Raw genomic sequence first — 19,846 nt, forward strand, 5'->3', positions numbered from 1 at the left:
CCTTGGAGGAACCTGCATCTGTTGAGTAGTTTGCAGGTGACTGGTGGTGTGGAAACACCCTTGTGTCTTACCGTGTTCTGAGTGTGATGCAGCAAGAGCCTGAACGGGGCGGTGACAATCAAAATGCCACGGAAGAGCACATCTGGGAGACATCGTGAAGGAAAAATGCCAAGGCTTGTGACAGGCGACCCCTGGATCAGATACTGTAGTAGAGCTATGAAGACCATTAGCCAGTGATAAAAAGTACTGTTTCATCTTGACACGGTGGCATTATCACTTTAAGCCTTCTAAATAACAGTTCTGAAAAAGTTTATTAAATTGAGTGGCACTGAATTAATTGTATTTATTCCACAAATATATATAGTAATAGGTTTCCACTGTGTGTCGGGCAGATGCAGCTGTGCACAAGATGACACAGTCCCTCTGCCAGGGAGCTTACGGTGTGGTGAGGGAGAAAGACAGGGCCATGGGCATTTAGAATGGAGCACAGTAAGGGCCAAGAGCTGGAATATACCAGGTGCTATGGGAGCATGAAGGAGACCTACCCACAGGGCCCCAGGTATTGAAGCCGGTGCATGAGTGATGAACAGGAGCTCCACCTGCACCATAGCAGCCAGGGAAGCGTGGGAGAATGTCAGGGCAGAAGACGTGCAGAAGAATGTGCACAGGCCTGGCAATGAGGAAGAACACAGCTCCTCCAGGGAGCCTGCCTGGTTCAGTGTGGCTGGAGAAAAGAGAGCAAGAGTGAGGTGTGAGAGATGGAGCAGGAGAGAGCAGCACACCCAGAAATGCTTTGTGAGTCATGGTAAGGAGCTTGGACCTTGTTCTCCAGGCACTGGGGAGACATTCAGGGGTTTTAAATGGTCAGCTGGAGGCAGCAGTTGGGGGTAGATGGTGAATTTAGTGTTAGACACGCTGAGTCAGAGGCCCCCGTGGGCATCCAGGTTGAGGTATGTCAGTAATTCTTACCTTCCTATAAAGTACAGTCTAGGCAACAGAGCACATTTCCCTGCATTGGCATCACTTTTCTCCTGTCCTCCCATCACCTGGAGCTAGCTCTTCAGATCCCCCTCCTTCTTGGGGTATCTCACTTGGACCCCATTTCTTTTTATCTTGGTTATTCTGATTTTGTTTCTTTTTCTCTCTTGAAGAGCCCTAGACAAGGGTGTTTGGAGCTCAGTTGGGTGAGTGTTCACCTCTTGGAGGAGGGTCTGAGCCATGGATGACCCTCAGGATTTTTGCAGGTGTCCAGTCCCCTCCCCTATTATCCACCTGCACAGTTGTGGCCCAGGAATAGTCCCCCTTCACCAGTGGACTATTGCTGTAGTGGTAACTGCCTCTCCTTTCTTTCAGCGGGTGCCAAAGCCTTTGTCTGTGATCAGTGCGGTGCACAGTTTTCAAAGGAGGATGCCCTGGAGACGCACAGACAGACCCATACTGGTGAGTTGACTTGGATTTCTATTCTCCAGGTTTTCTACAATGTTGGTGGCACATGGACATGAACTATCTGGGTGGCAACCTCTTTTTAGCAAATGTGACATTCAGTAATTTCCTGGGGGAGCTGTGAGTAGGATGGGCTTCTGACACATTCAGCTACTCTTGTCTGTGGGGTTTGCCCAGCAGGAGTTTACAAGTATGGCATGGCCCCATGAGAATGGCTGTCCTAGATGAGGCCAGGATCTGCCTCTAACGGGCCACTGAGATCCTTCTTGGAGGTACCCAGTATGCTCTTGTTGAGACCTCAGTCTGTGCTGTTATCAAAATCTCTTCTTCCCGTAGTCAGGAAATCTCTCACACCCCATCTGATGAAACTGAAACCTTCGCGTGGCCACGGTGGGCTGGTCCTCCCTCAGTGAGAGCTGAGACACTGTCTAAAATCGGTCTGTACATAGGATGCATTTGAACGATATTAACTCACAATGACAGAGCTTTATTTGATTTCAAAGGGATTGATTTCACCGCACCGAAGTCATCTGATCATTGTGATCAGCGTTGTCATCACATCATCACGGCAGCTCACCCTTACTGAACACTCACAATGAGGCAGGCGCTGTTCTCAGTGCTTTGCATCAAGGGTCTCCAACCCTGGGGTCATGGACCGGTGTCCACGGTGGTCTGTTAGGAACCAGGCTGCATGGCAGGAGGTGAGCGGTGGGTGAACAAGTGAAGCTTCATCTGTATGTACAGCTGCTCCCCATTGCTCTCATTGCCACCTGAGCTCTGCCTTGTGTCAGATCAGCCGCAGCATCAGATTCTCATAGTGCATGCGAGGGGTCTGGGTTGTGTGCACTTTATGAGAATCTAATGCCTGATGATCTGTCACTGTCTCTAGTCACTCCCAGATGGGACCATCTAGTTGCAGGAAAACAAGCTCAGGGCTCCCACTAATTCTACGTTACGGTGAGTTATATTATTAGCTTATGATATATTACAATGTAATAATAGAAATGAAGTGTACAATAAATGTAATGTGTTTAAATCATCCCAGAACCACCCTCCTGCACCCCACCATATGTGAAAAAGTTGTCTTCCATGAAACTGATCCCTGGTGACAAAAAGGTTGGGGACCACTGCTTTATGTGATCCCACCTGGTGAATCTCTCAGAAACCCTGTAAGGTAAGATAGGAGGCTACTCTTACATCATAGATGAGGAAACGGAGGCTCAAAGGAAAGGGGCTTGCTGGGGTCGGTAATGGGGACAGCTGTGGTAGAGCCTTATAGTTCAGAGCTGAGACTGCATGGGTTTAATTCCTACTCTGCCACTTCCTATTTGTGGGACCATGGATAAATTATTCAAACTTTCTTAATTTAGATTTCTCATCTGTTAGAAGAGTGGAGTAATATTGGTGTCTACCTCTTAGGATAGGGTCGTTGTGGGGATGAAATAAGACATTTTCTTTGAAGTATTTCATGGAGTGTTTGGCTCACAGTAAGTACTCAGTAAATAGAAGTAGGTATATTTAATGTAATAGATATTTACTGAGTTTCTACAACGTGCCTGGCACTGTTTAGGCATTTAAGATGTAGTAGTGTATGAGACAAATGACATTTCTGCCCCACATGGAACTGAGATTGTAGCTGGGAGACAGAAACAGCAAATAAGTGTACGATATCATGCCTGGTTATATAGAGTAAGTGCTACTAAGAAAGGATAAAGAGTAGAGAATAATAGGGAGGAAGAAATATTGTGGATAAATATTATGGATATTTAGGGAGAGATGGATAAAATGGTTAGGGAAGAAGGTAGTGTCTGAGCAGAGTCTTAAAAAGTGAGGGAGTTGGGAGGCCAAAGCAGGTAGATCACTTGAGGCCAGGAGTTCGAAACCAGCCTGGCTCACATGTCTCTACAAAAAAAAAAAAACAAAACAAGAAACCAACAACAAAATTAGCCAGGCTTGGTGGTGCATGGCTGTATCCCAGCTACTCGGGAGGCTGAGACAGGAGAATCGCTTGAACCCAGGAGGTGGAGGTTGCAGTGAGCCAAGATCATGCCATTGCACTCCAGCCTGGGTGACAGAGCGAGACCTCATCTCAAAAAAAAAAAAAAAAAAAAAAAAGTGAGGGAGTGAGCCACTCAACAATTTCTGGGAAGAATGTCTAAGCAAAGGGAGCAAGCACTTGTAGAAGCCCTGAGGCTGGGTCAAGCCTGCCAAGTTTAAGAATCCGCATGCAGAGCAGTGTGGCCAGAGAGCAGGAAGTGACTTGTAGAGAGTCAGGAGGGATGAGGGCGGGATCTGGCAAGTCTCTCAGCCCTGGTAAAAGATCTGGATTTTATTCTGCATGTGTTAAGAGTCCTTTAGAAGGTGAGAAAATATTTGCAAATCATATTTTTGATGAGGAACTTATAGCTAGAAATAGAAAGAGGTCTTATAATTTTAAAAAACTGGGTTGGGCGTGGTAGCTCACGCCTGTAATCCCAGCACTTTGGGATCACGAGGCCAAGGTGGGTGGATCACGAGGCCAAGAGATCGAGACCATCCTGATCAACATGGTGAAACCCCATCTCTACCAAAAATACAAAAAATTAGCTGGGCATGGTGGCGCGTGCCTGTAATCCCAGCTACTCAGGAGGCTGAGGCAGGAGAATTGCCTGAACCCAGGAGGTGGAGGTTGCAGTGAGCCGAGATCGCGCCATTGCACTCCAGCCTGGGTAACAAGAGTGAAACTCCGTCTCAAAAAAAAAAAACCAAAAAAACAAAACAAAAAACCAAAATACCATTCAAATAATCAAATAATGGGTAAAGGATCTCAACAGATGTATCTCCAAAGATAGATAACTGGCCAATGAGCACCTGAAAAAGATGCTCAACTGCATTCGCCATCAGGGAGATGCAAATCAAAACCACAGTGAGATGCTGCTTCATGCCCACTAAAATGTGGCTACAATAAAAACTACAGATAGTAACAAGTGGTGTCAAAGATGTGGAAAAACCATCACTCTCATATTATGCTGGTGGGAGTGTAAATGGTGCAGCCACTTTGGAAAACAGTCTGGCGGTTCCTCAAGAGGTTAAGCATAGAATTATCATGTGACACAGCAGTTCCTCTCCTAGGTACACAGTCAAGAGAACTGAGAAGATATGCTCACATGAGAACCTGTGCATGAATGTCTACAGCAGCATTGTGCATAATAGCCAAAAATTGGAAAGAACCCAATGTCGGTCAATCAGCTGATGAATGGATAAGCAAAGTGTGGCATATTCATACCATGACATACTATTTGGCCCTAAAAAGGAATGAAGTACTGATATATACTATAACACAGATAAACTTGAATATGCCCCGTGAAAGCAGCCAGTTGCAAAATGATTCCATTCATGTGAAATATCTAGAATAGCAAAATCTATAGAGACAGAAAGTAAATTAGTAGTTGACAGGAGCTGGAGAAGTTGTGGGGAAATGGACAGTGACTGCTGATGGGATGGAGTTTCTTTTTGGAGTGATGAAAATGTTCTAAAATTGATTGTGGTGATGACTACACTGTTTTGCATACTGAGGCTCCTCGACTTACTCTACGGCTGTGTCCTGATAAACCCATCATAAGCTGAAAAGATAATACATCAAAAATGCGTTTAATTTAACTAACATCATAGCTTAGTCCAGCCTGCCTTGAATGTGCTCAGAACACTTATATTAGCCTACACGTGGGCAAAATCATTTAATATAAAACCTAGGTTATAATAAAAGTGTTGAAGATCTCATGGAATTTATTATATCCTGTACATTACTTCAAAACTGTGATGGTTTCCCACAATTATAAAGTTGAAAAATCATAAGTCAGGGACCCATTCTATGTATTAGTTGAACTGTACACTTTAAAAAGCATGAATTTCCTATTGTATGGTATATTAGCTCTCCAAAAAGCGGCATGGGTATGTACATATGTATAAATGATCTCTGCCAGTGTCAGGAGGAGCCACTGGTTTCACTCATGCTACCTCTCTCTCTATATACACATACATGCACAAACAGAGTGATGTGCTGTGTATTAAGTGGTTCTTGCATTGCTGTGAAGAAATACCTGAGACGGGGTAGTTTACAGAAGGGTGTAATTGGCTCACAGTCCTGCAGGTTTTCCAGGAAGCGTGATGCTGGCATCTACTCAGGCTCTGGGGTGGCCTCAGGAAGCTTACAATCATGTGGAAGGCAGGGGCGGGGCAGGCATGTCACATGGCCAGAGCAGGAGCTAGAGAGAGAGAGTTGGACAAGGGGAAAGCTGCTGCATACTTTTAAATTACCAGATCTCTAAGAGAACTCACTCATTGTCATAAGAATAGGATGGTGCTAAACCACTCAGGAGAAACGCACCCTCATGATCCAGTCACCTCCCACCAGGCTCTACCTCCAACATTAGGACTTACCGTTCAACATGAGATTTGGGCAGAGACAAGTATCCAAACTATATTACATCATATAATGATGTTTAGGTCAACAATTGATGCATATATGACAGCAGTCCCATAAGATTATAATACCATATTTTTACTGTACCTCTTCTACGTTTACATGTGTTTAGATATATAAATACTTATCATTGTGTTGTAATTGCCTGCAGTGTTTAGTATAGTAGCATGCTGTAAAGGTTTGTAGCCTAGAGACAATAGGCTACACCATATAACCCAGGCGCTTAGAAGGCCGTACCATCTAGGCTGGTGGAGATGTGCTCTATGATACAGCCTAGAAGCTATACACTGGGAAGTGGAGAGCTGCAACTTGACACAGCTCACCTGCTCTTTCCATGACTCCCAGCTGCCTGTACATTGAGTGTTGTCTGTGGGCTAAAAAGGCTCAGGATCATTTAGCTCACTGCCCTGTCCCGGGCAGGGCTCTTTTGGATCCCTGGGCCCTATTTAAGATAAAAATTGCCTAATGGAACATTTCTCAGAACATACCCGTATCACTAAGTGACGTATGACTGGACCCACACACGCTCACACACACATGCACACATACATAGCTTTACTGAGATGTAATACATAAATACACATGGATGCACGTGAGAAGGCGGAAAAGTAATCCATTGGCGGTCTGAATGTGGTGATCTGGGCCCTTTGTTTTTCCCCAGAGATCTTGTGGATGGGGCTCCTCTCCTGGAGGAGGGAGAGGTCAGCTACCGAGTGCCCCCTGCTGATGTTGAGGTAAAATGTGGCCTGCTCGATAGGCCACATGTGGTGTGCTCAATAAAGATTGAGTAAACTGAGCTCTTGAAAGGATGGGGAATGGAGAAAATGAATCCAAATTAGGGGTGCGAGACCAAGGTGGATGCTTTGAGAAAGGCTCCCTGCCAGCCTTACTTGGTGTGAGCTTCGGGCGAGCTCCCCCAGTAGGGAAGAGCCACTTCCTTGTGTGGGGCAGGTGTCATGCTCAGTGCCGAGGGGAGATATGACAGCAGCCTTACCCTTAGGATAAGGTTGGCAGAGAGGGGTCCTATGTGACCCTGGTGACTCTCTGTGACATGTGGCAGAGCTCATTCATCACTCATAGCGCTACTTCCTGCTGAACCCAAGTGGATTTTCAGTTCTCCTAATAGTCAATGAGAGAATACAGTCTGAAATCTATTTGACCTCTCTGTTCCAGGAAAGGGGACCCAGGAGGAAGGGAGGTGCCTGATGACAGGGAACGCTGAAAATATCACTAAAGCTCTTGGAGTGGGAAAAACCAAGTAGGAGGCCAGGTATTGTTGGAAGAGCTCTGAAAAAGAGATGGAATGGAGGCTCTGGGACAATAAAAATTATGCCAGTGCCACTTGATATTTTTGCTACCTTAGTTTATAAAAGACTTTTCTCTGTTATACCCATTTAACAGATGAGAACATGGGAGCCTAGACACTACCCACTAGGAAGTGGAGAACTGGAACTTAATCCAACTCCAACTCAAGTACTCTTTCTACTACTCCCTGGCTGTCTTTGCATTGACAGAGTCTTGCCCAGGAGTCTGTGGGCTGAATGGTTCACGGTGATCCTGTTTAGAGGTCAGTGAGCTCACGGCCCTGCCTGGAAAGAGCTCTTTTGGATCCCTGTGTCCCATTTCAGTAAGAAGCCCCGATACCCTGATGTAGAAGCCTCTAATCGTCCTCCTGGAGCGGGATACAGTTTGCCTGAATTAGATCAGTTTCATATTCAAGGCTGCCACGTGGGAGTTCATGGAGCTCACGTGTGGCTTTGCGTAACACAGGTGGTTATGGTGTCGTACAGATATATTCTTGAAACTGGAAAATGAATTTCATGGCAATGATTTCCAATTCCAGTCTATCCAAGAGAATGGCATCTTCACATCTCACCCTTTTGACCCTACTTGACCTGGATGTCTGTCCTGGTGTGTGTGACCCCTCCTTGCCCTCTGCCCTCAAGATCTTGACGAGCTCAAGCTGGTGTTGTAGGAGGCCATGCTTACGGTTGGGCTGGGCTCAGGCTTTGTTGTCACATTCAGTTTTCTGTTTTGGTACAACGAAGACTTTGAGGAGATAAACAGAGATCATTTTACACCTTTTATATTATGACAAATACATATTGCAAAACACTGCTGCTTCCAAAATGTTTGGGTTGCAGAGCAGTGAGGAATTAACAGCTAGGCAGTTCCCGAGATGCTTGTACTTCATTTACACATCAGAATTTTCTTTACACTGTTCAGTAGAATAAAAGTGAGAAAATATACACACACGTGCACACCCACATGCACACCCAGCGCACCACCTGGCTTCTCAGAACGTCTTAAATTAGTAAGTAGTTATTTAAGTCCAGATAAACTGATAAATACCATTAATGGCTTAATTTATACTCTGGGTTTGAAATTTGACACACGGACACTATCTTGGCTCAGGAAACACAAGTGGTTTTGTGCCAGAGGTTTTAATGACCGATCAGTAATATAAATTGCTGCATCACTGAGCAGAAATAGCTTCTCCATGTCATTTGATCTGGAAACTTCTCTGGCCAGGCAGCAGTTAATAAATTTAAAAATAATTACCCTCTTTATTCAAAGTCAAACTAATTAGGAGTGGGTTTTACAAATCATAATGTTGTTCAAGCCACTGTACATCCCCATTTGGGACTTGGAACAGGCCTGGGGGCAACAGACAGGATCTGGTGGTGTTAATTAGAGGGCAGTGAGATAACTCGGCTGCTGAGCTCCAGGGTAGGAGGCTGAGGCAGTCTTCGGCATGCCCTCGGGAGAAAATGGGAGTTCTGAATGAGGAGGCCATGAGGGTGACCTGTAGGAACCTTCAACTCTTTCAGTCCATCTGTAGGGAACCCCTAGCAGCCACCAATTTGAAATCTGAATATGGGGGACTTGGGGCCAGGGCTGGCTTGTGTGGGCCTGGCCAGAGAGACTGAGGGAGCCAGGGAGCAGGAAAGGGGGATGGGCAAATGACTGCTTGGGGACAAGAGACCTGCCTGAAGGCAGGGAAGTGTATGCAATGGTCTCTAGAGGACATTACTCGCTAGGCGAGGCGAGTTTGAACCCTAACAGGGTGTCGCAGGTTTGTCATGCAGATTGCAGGGAAGTGGAACCCCATGAAGCCTAAAGTCAGAGTGTCAAGTGGAGGGTATTTGGTGCATGGTAGTGACCCAGAACTTGGGATCTGGTGTCAGACGATCTAGATTCAAATTCCAGCCCCATCACAGACTGGATGATCTCAACATAGGCCTTGCATGGAGTAAGTGCTCAGGAAATGGAGGTGGCAGCTCCTCTCCTTGCATCATCCTGCTCTTCCTCAGAGGCCTCTGAGAACATGCATTTCCCGCACTGGGTAGGTGATGGGGAAGGGCCAAGTCAACGAGGAGGGTGGCAGAGGAACAGGAACAGCATACACCTCCTTTTCCAAGGTCGTGGTGGGGTCTTCCAGGATCCCTGACTGTTCTCTGGCCAAGAGGACACTTGCAGTGTGCCTACTGAGCTGAGAGCCACTGGGGCCCTTAGTGCAGCTGAGAGAAGTGAGGGCATACTGAAGCTCCACACTTTGAGCAGTCTCGTAGAGCAGATTTGGAAGATCTTAAGGCCCTGAGGTCTGGAATGCCCAGAGCTTCCCAAAAGAACCATTCTCTATTGGTATCTAAACAGGTGATGTGTAAATCCAGGCCAGACAGGTCACAAAACTGGAATTGAGATGAAGCAGGTGTACCAGCCTCCAGGAGCATCAGGCCTGTGCCCTTCCACATCTTAGAGGAGGCCTCAGTGACTAGTACCCTCAAAGGCTCAGGAATTTTGAGTTCCCAGTGGGGTCCTGAACCATGTCTGCTATTAGCAGGAATCTGGGTATTCTCTCTCTCTTGACCTCTTCAAATAGAACCTTCCATCTCATCCCACCTTTTCTTCAGTAAGAAAAAAGAGGCAGAGAGGCAGACAAAAGATAGCTAAGGTCATTCCTAGGTTTAAGTTCTGAGGCTGGGAAGCTCAAGGGCGCCCTCTGCAGGCCCAGGGTACTAGGTTGAACTAGACCCTAGACTTACCCTGGAGCAATTCAGCTCTCTCCTCCAGCCCTCAACCTGCTCTGCAAGGTCTGCCTGGTTAATGACTCAGGTTTGCCTATGTAGAATAGGCAGGCAGAATAGCCTGTGCAGCTGGCTTATCCTGTAGTTCTTTCATTTCCTCATTCTCTGAGTTTTTAAGTATGTACCGTGTGCCAGGTTTGTGGACTTAATACATAATGGTGAATAGAACTTGGGCCCTGCCTTCCTGAAGGTTACAGTGTTGTGAAGGAAATGAACATGTGGGTTGAACTTGGCTTAGGTACAGATAATTCAATAGCTGTACTCTTGGATACTTTTGAGTTATTATTTTATTAAGTCTTTAGTCCAAAAATATAGACCTTTTTCTCTCCCTAATCTTTGCCAGAGAAAACTGAGACCCAGAAAGATTAAGGAAGACCAGTCTGGGACAGGACTTGAATGTGTGCCTAGGGTTCCTGCACCACAAAGCCCACATTTTAGCATTGTCTTCCCTTCCCATGGGGGCCTGGGCGTCAGCTCTTATGTGCAGATCAGGGGATCAAAGCCCCTATTTGAAAAAGGGGGTCAGTTAAGAACAAACAATCCAAACTAGAATTAGGCCCCACAAGTCCAGCCCAAGCTTCTCTCCACTGTGACTACAAAATAAGTACTTTCTGTTACTGGCCTAGAAAAAGTTGCTTAGTTTCCACATTACTGCGTCACAGGGGAAACCACTCAACCAGATGCGAATGTTGAGATGCTGGTTCTCATCCACTGTGTGTTGGCTGCAAGAGTCTTGCAGTCCAGAAACAGCACACCTGGTGGCTGACGGTCCATGCTGCAGACTCTGCTGTTCCCTTCTAGCAGAGAGTGGGCATTGGAGGGAACCCCGCCCAAAGGGTCCTCTTAGTTGTCAGTGTGAAGGAGGTTAGGAGGCATATTCTCTCTCTCTCTCTCCCTGTTTCTCTCTGTCTTTGCACTGTGTAGCCTCTCCCTTTGGAGGTGCAGAACTGTATCTCCAACCTTGATGTTGGCTGCCTGCTTGCCTTGGCCCCTCTCACACTCCTAATATGTTAATAATACTTGGAGGAAGCTTCAGGGACAGTCCCTGGCTCTGAACTTCAGGGTAGAAAATGGAGTCCTTGTTTGGAGAATTTTCTGTGTGGGTGATCATGGTGGGGGCAGAGGGTAGGTGGGAGTAGCAGGCAAGGCAGAGGGTTTAAAAGGGTGGGCAGCAGTGCTCCTCCCCTCAGGGTGACTGCTGGCCTTGCCCCCTCCTGCCCTGAGCTTGCACAGGGGCAGTGCTGGGCACCAAGGAGTCCTATAATGATAGGAAAACTAGCAACTGTTCTGGTTCCTCCTCCCAAGAACAGCCTCCTAGTGGCCAGTCCCAGAGGAGCTGGGAGGGGGCCAGATGATGAAAAATAACTTAATCTACGTAAACTTTACATGAAAAAAAAAATAAAAAGAACCTCAAAACCTTTGCCCAAGGTGGAGGGTATGGGGAGGACAGGCCAGTGAGTCATCAGAGGGACAGGCAGACTCCATGTGGTTTGTTGTGACCTCCCCATTGAAAACATAATAGCATTTGACTTTTATAAATATCAGAGGTGATTTGTATAGCATTTCACATTCTGTGCCAAGGAATTTAACATGAGAAAGCTCAGGCTCAAGAACGGCCGCGGAACGTCATAGGCACTTTGGGAGGAGGGTCATGTGCTGCTGTTTGTACAGTCAGTGCCCCAGCATAGATTTACTCTTGACCTAATTTCATGCTGTTACTATAAAGGCATGTTTGATGCCTAATATAGAGTTTTATTTTCCAAGCACAGGGCTCTTGGCTGTGCCTGAGCTGCTTGCTGTAGAGTAGAGAGGGACGACCCAGCCGTCTCCTGCTGGCCCAGACCAGCCTTTCTTTCTCTCCACTGTTCACCCTAGTGGCTCCCAGGGTCCTTCTGGCCACCTTCTGGAGGGGCCCTTCATACAACTTTTTAAATTAATAAACTTCATTTTTTTTTTACAGTAGCTTTAGGTTATAGCAAAATGGAATGGAAAGTATAGAGTTCCCATAGTACCCCCGTCCTCACACACAAGTGCCCAGCCTCCCCTACCATCAACATCCCACACCGCATGGGTGGTACATTTGTTACAATCAGTGAACCTATGCTGGTACCTCATTGTCACCTAGGGCCCACAATTCACATGAGGGTTCACTCCTGGTGCTGTACAGTCTGTGGATTTGGACAGACATGTAAGGACACGTATCCACTATTGTCATATCATACAGAAAAGCCATTTCACTGCCCTGAAAGTCCTTTGTACTCTGTCCCTTCATCATCCCAGCACATTTTATATGAAGCATCACTGTTTTGGAGAGTGATTTGAGGGGATCAGTGGTGTTTGGCTGTTTTAGGATTGGAGAAGAAGAATTGATGCAAGGCAGGTTTGGATTAGAAAGGACTGAAGTGGCCAGGCACGGTGGCTCATGTCTGTAATCCCAGCACTTTGGGAGGCCGAGGCAGATGGATCACGAGGTCAAGAGATTGAGACCATCCTGGCCAACAAAGTGAAACCCTGTGTCTACTAAAAATACAAAAATTAGCCAGGCGTGGTGGCGTGCGCCTCTAGTCCCAGCTACTTGGGAGGCTGAGGCAGGAGAATAGCTTGAACCCAGGAGGCAAAGGTTGCAGTGAGCCAAGAGCCAAGATTGCGCCACTGCACTCCAGCCTGGTGACAGAGTAAGACTCTGTCCCAAATATATATATGTGTGTATATATATATATATGTGTGTGTGTGTGTATATATATATATATATATAAAGGGCTAAAGCTCATTTCCTCCACAGATATCTTGAGTGTCACTTGATGCCAGATATGGAGGCTGGGCCCTGGAACAGTGATGTTCGACATGGATGCTGGGACCCGGGATGGGGATGCCGGACATGGATGCTGGGTCCCGGGATGGGCGTGCCGGACATGGATGCTTGGTCCCTGGACTGGCATGCCAGACATGGATGCTTCTGGACCCTTGTATGGGGATGCTGGATATGGATGCTGGGCCCAGGAAAGGGATATTAGACATGGATGCCACTGGGATCTGGGACAGGGTAACCGGACACAGATGCTGGGCCCTGGGACAGGGGAGTCGGACATGGATGCTGGGCCCTGGCGTGGGGCAGCCGGACACGGATGCCACTGGTCCTCGGGACGGGGGTGCCGGACATGGATGCTGGGCCCTGGGATGGAGATGCCGGAGTTGGATGCTGCTGGGCCCCGGGACCAGGGTGCCGGACATGGGTGGGACATGGATGCTGAGCAGTGGGCAGGACACAGGCCTTGCCCTTCCCCGGCCTCCTACCCTGGCAGAAATGTGATCGCAAATTATCGTTGGGGATGTGGGGGCAGCATGGTGTTTGGAAGCAATAATGAATTAGGAGAAGGGTAACTATGTTCTTTTCCTGGCTCTGCTATGGACTTGCTTTTTATGGGACAAATGACTTCGTTTCCTTGCTTCTCTCAAAGGTAGAGTGTGGGAATTGGGCAAGAAAAATGGCTGTTTGGGGGTTCTAGGGTTCCAAGGACAGCCTGTGTTTTTCTCAGCGTTAGTTTTTCACATTTGTAAACTATGATTGATAATCAATGACTGCTGTAAGAACTGCATAAAATCACACATGTGAAGCCCTGAGCCCTGGGAAGGGCTGATGTATGCCTATGTGGTGGCTGCTTGCTACTGTTATTTTTAGAGGCCTGCAGTTTCTGTCCCTCGCCAGTAGACAAGAATTCCTCCATTTTATAAGTAGCTGATTCAGTAACAGTGTGTTAAATACCTACTGTGTCTGAAGAAGGGATGAAAGATGAAGATCTTTTGCCTCTTAAAATCTGTTCTAGAAATCAGAGGGGAATGACAGAGTCTGATCTTTGAGGACCGTTATTCGGAGTTTGGTCTGTGCCCAGCACTGTTGCTTTTTGTGTATAATCCAGTATAGTCATCAGGGTGCCACTATCTGCGTCACTGATGCGGAATCACAGGCTCAGAGACACTTAAACAATATGACTCAGCCAGTGGCAGGACTGGGATTCCAGGTTGGTGTTTCTCGGGGTGATCTGGCGGGACCCACCTTCCTCACTGGTCTGAGTTGTCCCTTCACTCACAATTGTCCCCACATCCGAGTCCTGATTATCACCCTCAGTTCTTGATCTCAGGTTTGCACTCACCTCCCTTCACGCACATGCCCAGCACCCCCAAGCTTCTCCTTTATCCCTCTCTCTCCCACTGTCCACTCTTGTCTTTCCTCTCTGACTTCTCACCCTTTTCCTTAGTGACACTGCAGCTGCCTGAAGACAGAAAGGAGTTAATAAAAACCAATGTGTAACTGAAACTTGAAAGGCCATAAATCGCCTTGTTTTTTCTAGGATGTTGGTAGCATTTTGATTTAATAGTTGGACAAACACAAGGGCCTATTTTATTCAGAGTTTACAGGCCTCAAGGCTGTTATTCCTCCAAAGTTAATAGCATTGAAATTGCGGGGTTTGCTATAATTTGCCTATCGCTTTCTGCTCCACCATTGATGTTTATTGTCAGCGGGATGGAATCTCAATCCGACTCACTTAGATAACATGTCTGTTAAACATTTAGATAATTGTACCATCATTAACTTGTCACATTATTTTAGAGATTCAAAACAGAGGCAGGGTAAGTAGAGGTACCCAAGGGGAGTGGAGGTAGGGGAGGAGGAGGAGGAAAAGACAACCTCTCCTGAGTTAGACAGCCAGGAGAGGAGAGAGTTCACTGCACCCTCTTGGCATTTCATCGGAGGTGTCTAAGTGAAGGAGGCGTGTGCTGCCAAGCTGGGCCCAGAGTTGCTCCCTGAAGGGTCTGGGAACCTGTGTCTCAACCACCGACCACAGTGGCAGTAGGGTCTGTTATCAGCAAGGCCCTGAGACAACGTGGCAAATGCTCAGAAACCCTTGGTATTTCATCTCCAGCTTTGGCCTTCACATACTAAATGTTCTAAACTTCCCTTAGGGATGCTGATTGCGACATTATTTGTAATTACGAAGCAATGAGAATGACCTAAATTCCTTACCAAAAGGTAAGGAATCTGTTAATGATGTTATGGAAAGATGCCTATGATGTTTTGCATGATAAAAGCTGGTTAGAGAAAACAGGTTATATAGTGTGGTCCCATTTCGTATACAATACTAAAGCCATCCTGTAAGAGTCTATAAAGCTCTATACCTGTTAACAGTGATTATCGTTAGAAGTGGGATTACAGGGAAAAGGTGTTTTGCTTTCTGCTTTATCTGTTTTTGAGTAATAAGCACATTTACAAGTACATATCACTTACATAATTTTTAAAAATTAAAGACACTTTGCAAATAAGAAAAATGCCACCTTTGAGTCTCATTGTATTATGGAAGGTGGAATCGTAAAAAGAAAAGGCTGCAAATACCAGTAGATGAGTTTTGGGAGAGCTCATGGGCATCAGTATCTCAGCCACACTGGCCGATGCCTCAGTTTCCCACTGTTAGAACAGATAACCGCCACATGGAGAATGCAGCACAGGGGAATGGGCCTGTACCAGCACTCAGAGGTCAGGGCTGCTGTCCTGTTCACTATAGGCCTGACAGAGAAAGTGAATAAGAAGAGAGCTTTTCCTTATACCAACCTGAGGACTGGGGTCACACCTGGAGGGGGCGACAGAAGCCACAAATAAGAATGAACTCAGCTGGAAGTGGGAGCGACTCCCCATGTAGGAGACTTGGGGAGCAATTAAATATCAACAGCTGTGCCCACTGCTTACATATCAATATGTAAGCAGTGGGCACTGAGCTTACACTACAACACTGCCCTCAAGAAATAACGGGGTGTTTGCTCCCTGTTCCCGTGGTACCACGAGGTCACAGAGATGACTACAGTCTTGTCCATCTGGCTTTGGACACTGTTATCTCCTGCATTCCCAGGGTGACCTGGGCAAGAGAACTGTGACTATTGCCTCTCTCCAATCTGTGAGTATCCCAGTGACACAGGGAATAGGAAAGAAGTATACAAGGCAGTGTTTCCCCAACTGTACTGTAAATAATGAAGATATTTAGGGGTGGGAGAGACAATATAAATATTTTATAGACTGTAAGCTAAATAATGTATATATTTAGAAAAGCAGCTTAAATATTTCATATGCTGCAGTGCAGATTCCTGCTTAGAGGCATAATTTGGGCGGGTGAGGTCTGTGGGTTAAGGATGGGGTCCTGCAGAGCCCCAGGGTGAGGGGGCAGAGGGGATGCAGTAAAAGTGTTTGCGTGAGATTGGAGTGTGGTAAGGACAGGCAGCTATCACTTACTTGGAATACAAGTAGTTGGAAGTCTCATTTTTTTTTTAAACTATATTTTAAATATCCTGTGCTCTTTTGTTTTTAATGTGGGAGACAGACAAGCGACAACCTAATAAGAATTAATTTTCAAAAATAACTTCCAACCCAAGATAAATGAAAATGTGTCCACATAAAAACTTACTCGTGAGCATTCATAGCAGCGTCGTTCACAGTAGCCAAAGAGTGGAGACTACCCAACTGTCTAGCGGCCGATGCGTGGATATACAAAATGTGGTATATCCATACCATGGACTATAATTTGGCCATAAGAAATAGTAAAATGTTGATACATGTTACAGCATGGATGCACTTTGGAAATACTGTGCTAAGTGAAAAAAGCCAGGCATGAAAGGCCACGAACTGTATGATTCCATTTATGTGAAATGTTCAGCACAGGGAGACCTAGATGGGTAGTAGATCAGTGGGCGCCACAGGCTTTGGGGAGGGGAAATGGGAGGTGACTACTAATGGGCACGTGGTTCCTTTTTGGGGTGTTGAGATCTTCTGGAATTAGATACTGGTGGTGACGGTATTCAGCTTTGTGAATGCATTAAAAACCAATAAAAAGGGCTGGGCGCCGTGGCTCACGCCTGTAATCCCAGCACTTTGGTAGGCTGAGGCGGGTGGATCGTGAGGTCAAGAGATCAAGACCATCCTGGCCAACGTAGTGAAACCCTGTCTCTACTAAAAAAATACAAAAATTAGCTGGGCGTGGTGGTGCGCACCTGTAGTCCCAGCTACTCGGGAGGCTGAGGCAGGAGAATTGCTTGAACCCGGGAGATGGAGGTTGCAGTGAGCCGAAATCGCACCACTGCACTCCAGCCTGGCACCTGGTGACAGAGCAAGATTCTGTCTCAAAAACCAATGAAAGGGCCAGGCACAGGGGCTTATGCTTTGGGAGGTTGAGGCAGAAGGATCACTTGAGCCCAGGAGCTTGAGACTCCAAAGAGCTTTGATGGCACTGCTGTACTCCAGGCTGGGCAACACAGCAAGACCCTGCCTGTTAAAAACAACCCCCTGCAACAACAACAGCAAAGCATTAAATTGGTGGAATTTTATGGTACATGAATTATATTTCAAAGTACAACTTTCTGGTATGTTGTTGGTTCTTACAGGCTTAACCCGATCTCCCATACCTGCAGCATCACAGGACTGTCTGGGTAACACTTTGCATCATAGTGACCATTCAGCTGATGCAGGGGACTGTGGCACCTTTAGAATCATCTATTCACAGAAGACAGCAGGGAGTAGGGGTGGCTCTGGGATGCCTCCTTGTCCTCCCCATTCCTCCATTTTCAGAAATAGGAAGGAAGGATCAGGTCAGGACTCTGATCTGGTGAAGGAGTGAGTTTGACATCTACAAAGTCAGGAGGAGTTGGGGTAGTTGCCTTCTGTGTAGATTTCTTTCTTTCTTTCTTTTTTTTTTTTGAGACGGAGTTTTGCTCTTGTTTCCCAGGCTGGAGTGCAATGGCATGATCTCGGCTCACTGCAACCTCCGCCTCCTGGGTTGAAGCAATTCTTTGAGCCTCCCAAGTAGCTGGGACTACAGACATGCGCCACCACGCCCAGCTAATTTTTGTATTTTTTTAGTAGAGATGGGGTTTCACCATGTTGACCAGGATGGGCTCGATCTCTTGACCTTGTGATCCACCCGCCTCGGCCTCCCAAAGTGCTGGGATTATAGGCGTAAGCCACCGCGCCTGGCACTCTGTGTAGATTTCTACAAGAAAAGCCAGCCATCATCTGGCCTAGGAGGAGTCACTCACTCTTATCAAAAGCAAGACATCGACGGTATTGACCCAGGCACCTCATTTTAAGAAAAATCGTACCAGTTATATGGTTTCAGTGTGGGAAATCAGCAAATACTTACAAACAAAAGAAATGTGTTCTCTGTGTCCCACTGTCCTTCTTCCATTTTTCTTTTCTTTTTTTTTTTTTTTTTTTCTGAGATGGAGTCTTGCTATGTCACCTAGGCTGGAGTCCAATGGTGTGATCTTGGCTCACTGTTTGAACCTCTACCTTCTGGGTTCAAGCGATTCTCCTGCCTCAGCCTCCCGAGTAGCTGGGATTACAGGCATGCACCACCATGCCCAGCTAATTTTTGTATTTGAAGGGGTTTCACCATGTTGGCCAGGCTGGTCTTGAACTCCTGACCTCAGGCTCCACCTGTCTCAGCCTCCTAAAATGTTGGGATTACTGGCATGAGCTACCACACCCAGTCCCATTTTTCTTTTAATCATAAATGGGGCTGTGATACTCAGTGCATGCTGTTTTGTAATCTGATTTGCCTACCAACAGACCTATATCTTGATGATCTTTTTGTTTATTTATTTTTTTTTTTTGAGATGGAGTCTCACTCTTGTTACCCAGGCTGGAGTGCAACCTCTGCCTCCTAGGTTCAAGCGATTCTCCTGCCTTGGCCTCCCAAGTAGCTGGAATTACAGGCATGCGCCACCACACCCAGCTAATTTTTTATATTTTTAGTAGAGATGGGGTTCTACCATGTTGGCCAGGCTGGTGTCGAACTTCCTAACTCAGGTGATTTGCCTGCCTTGGCCTCCCAAAGTTGGATTACAGGCGTGAGCCACTGCGCCCAGCCTCGATGATCATTTTAATGGTTTCCCAGTGTTCTCCCTACACCCATTTATTTTTTTCCCCCATAAGCCCTGATGTTCCTTACTTGTGCACCAGAGACCAGACCCTATATCCAGAGGACCTTCCAGGGGCTCCAGGCAGGAGAAGTGGCTAACAGAGATGCAGCTCATTACTACCTCTCACCTATCGCTGCTTCTGTCAACAAGATAAACTGGGCCTGCCAAGCAGTTTTGCAGTAGCTGTTTACTTGGCCATTCCAGGCAAGCTTGAGATGCTGGGAACATATCCAGTCCCCACACTCAATCTTCTTAGAAATTGTTTCTGTTTTGGTTTTCTCTAGGCTTGCAAGTGGCCACTCGCCCTGAGCTGGATTTGGGCAGGTAATTCATTTCCGATACTAATTTAACGAATGGCGCTGCCCTGGGGCTGGGAAGACCAAGGAAAATATAGGCATCAATTCATTTGCCACGTTAAAACCAGAGTTAAGTAACCAGTTAAGCATCTTCATACCTTAAGTATCCCAGGCCCAACTAGGGAAGATTTCTTGGAGCTGATGAGCCCCAAGCAGGCATTAGGACAAAGGTATTTTCAAAAAACTTTCTTCTCTGAACCTTAGGAGAAGGTAGCTAACAGAGGGATTGCGGGTTTGGGTCAGATGCAATGTTCCCTGCCCCCGCTAGGAAAAGATCCATTACAGATTGGAAATGACTTTGTCTGTTAAGTGTGCATTGTCAGATGGGACGCACATTCCCCTCAACCAAACAAATATAAAAGGCTTCCAGCCTCTGCCTCGGATTTTCTATTACTGTTTCACAGGACTCCAGAGAGTTTTAAGATAGCAATTTGATTAAGCTTATGGGGAAGATCCCATCAGATAACATTCTTTTTCTGCAGGTAGAGATAATGTGTTCAGGTATTAAGTATGTTTTAAAGGTAATTATCTTTTCCATA

At 46.4% G+C, this 19,846-nt stretch overlaps 1 protein-coding gene across 1 annotated transcript in view; it reads left to right on the top strand.

The window, feature by feature from the left end:
* The window catches only part of ZBTB16 (zinc finger and BTB domain containing 16), a 200,585-nt gene that overhangs the window by 126,899 nt on the left and 53,840 nt on the right, over nucleotides 1-19,846 (top strand). The window contains exon 4 of the mRNA XM_002754425.6: nucleotides 1,354-1,440. Coding sequence (XP_002754471.1) covers nucleotides 1,354-1,440 — 87 coding nt within the window. The remainder of the gene's footprint in view (nucleotides 1-1,353; nucleotides 1,441-19,846) is intronic.

The sequence above is a fragment of the Callithrix jacchus genome, chromosome 10 (assembly GCF_049354715.1).
Source record: "Callithrix jacchus isolate 240 chromosome 10, calJac240_pri, whole genome shotgun sequence".
Taxonomy (NCBI): domain Eukaryota; kingdom Metazoa; phylum Chordata; class Mammalia; order Primates; family Cebidae; genus Callithrix; species Callithrix jacchus.